General features: G+C 63.0%; 1 protein-coding gene across 1 annotated transcript; it reads right to left on the bottom strand.

Annotated features, from left to right (window-relative positions):
• Positions 1-75: 75 nt before the first annotated feature.
• On the bottom strand, positions 76-841 carry LOC125119259 (spidroin-1-like). Its single transcript, XM_047766103.1, has 2 exons — positions 369-841; positions 76-271 (listed from the first exon to the last, which is right to left on the bottom strand). Exons 1-2 carry the CDS (start codon positions 839-841, stop codon positions 76-78), a joined length of 669 nt encoding a protein of 222 aa, XP_047622059.1.
• Positions 842-1,923: the final 1,082 nt, after the last annotated feature.

Raw genomic sequence — 1,923 nt, 5'->3', positions numbered from 1 at the left:
TCCACCATCTTCACCATACATTAAAAAAAAAAAAAAAAAAACTCAAACCTATCAGCTGGAACTCCACTGACAGCCTTACCTCAGTCCCCCCTGCTCGCCCTGGCCCTCAGCACTCCCTTCAGCTCTCCCTCCCCCTCTGTTCAGGCACTCCCCACAAGCCCCCCCCCCCCAGCTGCCCTGGCACATTCCCACACTAACCCCTCCGGGCTCCTTTCCTGACATCCTTCCGCTCACATTTTCTAAGGGGTCCTCATCCTCCACCCTCTTCCCCCTTCGCACCAACCAACCAAAACCCAAAAACCAACAACAAAAACAACCACCAACCACCACCACCACAGCAGCAGCAGCCACAAAAACCGACCTTGAACCTATCCCCTACAATGCCCCTCACAACCTGACCGCAGGGCCCCAGGCTCTCCGGGTGCCGCTCCATTCCCTCCAGCCTCCCTTCCCCTGCACCCACGCAACCCCCACGCACGCTCTGGGGGCAAGGGGTGCCCGCCCGCCTCCACGCTCCCCGCACCCGCACATTCCCAACCCTTCCGAGGACCTCTCCTCCACTTTTCCAAGGGATCCCATCCACCCTCTTCCTGCCTCTCAAAACTAACCCGGAGGACTTCCACCTCTCAGCTGGGGCTCCGCGGCCATCCTCACCTCCCTCCCCCACGCTCGCCCTGGCCCGCCACAGTCCCGCCGCGCTCCCTTCCCCTGCACGCAGCCAACCCCCACGCACCCAACCCCCACGCCTGCGCTGCCCCGAAGCCGCTCCCCGCCCCCCTCGTCCCCCCCACCCCCACCCAAACACGCACCGTGCCCCCAAACACTTCCTGGGACCTTCCATCCCCTTTGCCCAAGCATCCTAGGCACCCTCTTCCCTTCTCAAAAAGATCAAGACAAACCTACCTTGCACCTGTCCGCTGGAGCCCTGCTCACCTCCTCACCTCCGTCCCCCACGCTCGCTCGCCGCGGTGTCCCTCAGCATTCGCTCCGGGGGCTCCCTTCCCCGGCACGCACGCAACCCCCACGCACGCCACGGCACGCACGCAACCCCCACGCAGGCGCTCTGCGCAACCGGGTCCCCGCCCCCCTCGCCCCTCCCTGCCCCCCCACCTACCCCGCCCCCCTTCCTGGGACCATTCCCCAGCAGTTCAAAGGCATCCAGCCTATCCACCCCTCTACCCCCTTCTCAAACACACAAACGAACGAACGAACGAACACACAATCAACCTCACACACACACACACACACACAGCAAGCCAAAAAAACCAAAAAAACCTCACTTGAACCTGTCCGCTGCAACTCCACTGACAGCCTGACCTCAGTCCCCCCTGCTCGCCCTGGCCCTCAGCACGCCCTTCAGCTCTCCCTCCCCCTCTGTTCAGGCACTCCCCACAAGCCCCCCCCCCCCCAGCTGCCCTGGCACATTCCCACACTAACCCCTCTGGGCTCCTTTCCTGACATCCTTCCGCTCACATTTTCTAAGGGGTCCTCATCCTCCACCCTCTTCCCCCTTCGCACCAACCAACCAAAACCCAAAAACCAACAACAAAAACAACCACCAACCACCACCACCACAGCAGCAGCAGCCACAAAAACCGACCTTGAACCTATCCCCTACAATGCCCCTCACAACCTGACCGCAGGGCCCCAGGCTCTCCGGGTGCCGCTCCATTCCCTCCAGCCTCCCTTCCCCTGCACCCACGCAACCCCCACGCACGCTCTGGGGGCAAGGGGTGCCCGCCCGCCTCCACGCTCCCCGCACCCGCACATTCCCAACCCTTCCGAGGACCTCTCCTCCACTTTTCCAAGGGATCCCATCCACCCTCTTCCTGCCTCTCAAAACTAACCCGGAGGACTTCCACCTCTCAGCTGGGGCTCCGCTGCCATCCTCACCTCCCTCCCCCACGCTCGCCCTGGCCCGCC

This window comes from Phacochoerus africanus, unplaced genomic scaffold (assembly GCF_016906955.1).
Source record: "Phacochoerus africanus isolate WHEZ1 unplaced genomic scaffold, ROS_Pafr_v1 Scaffold_20, whole genome shotgun sequence".
NCBI classification, from domain to species: Eukaryota; Metazoa; Chordata; class Mammalia; order Artiodactyla; family Suidae; genus Phacochoerus; species Phacochoerus africanus.
This window is presented reverse-complemented; position numbering and strand designations above follow the sequence as displayed.

What these genes read in the sequence shown, in the direction of transcription:
- LOC125119259 (XM_047766103.1), bottom strand. Translation starts at nt 841, where the DNA reads ATGGAAGGTCCCAGGAAGTGTTTGGGGGCACGGTGCGTGTTTGGGTGG. An exon ending in AGGGGCATTGTAGGGGATAG is followed by an intron (nt 272 to 368) that starts GTTCAAGGTCGG and finishes GTTGGTGCGAAG; the next exon opens with GGGGAAGAGGGTGGAGGATG.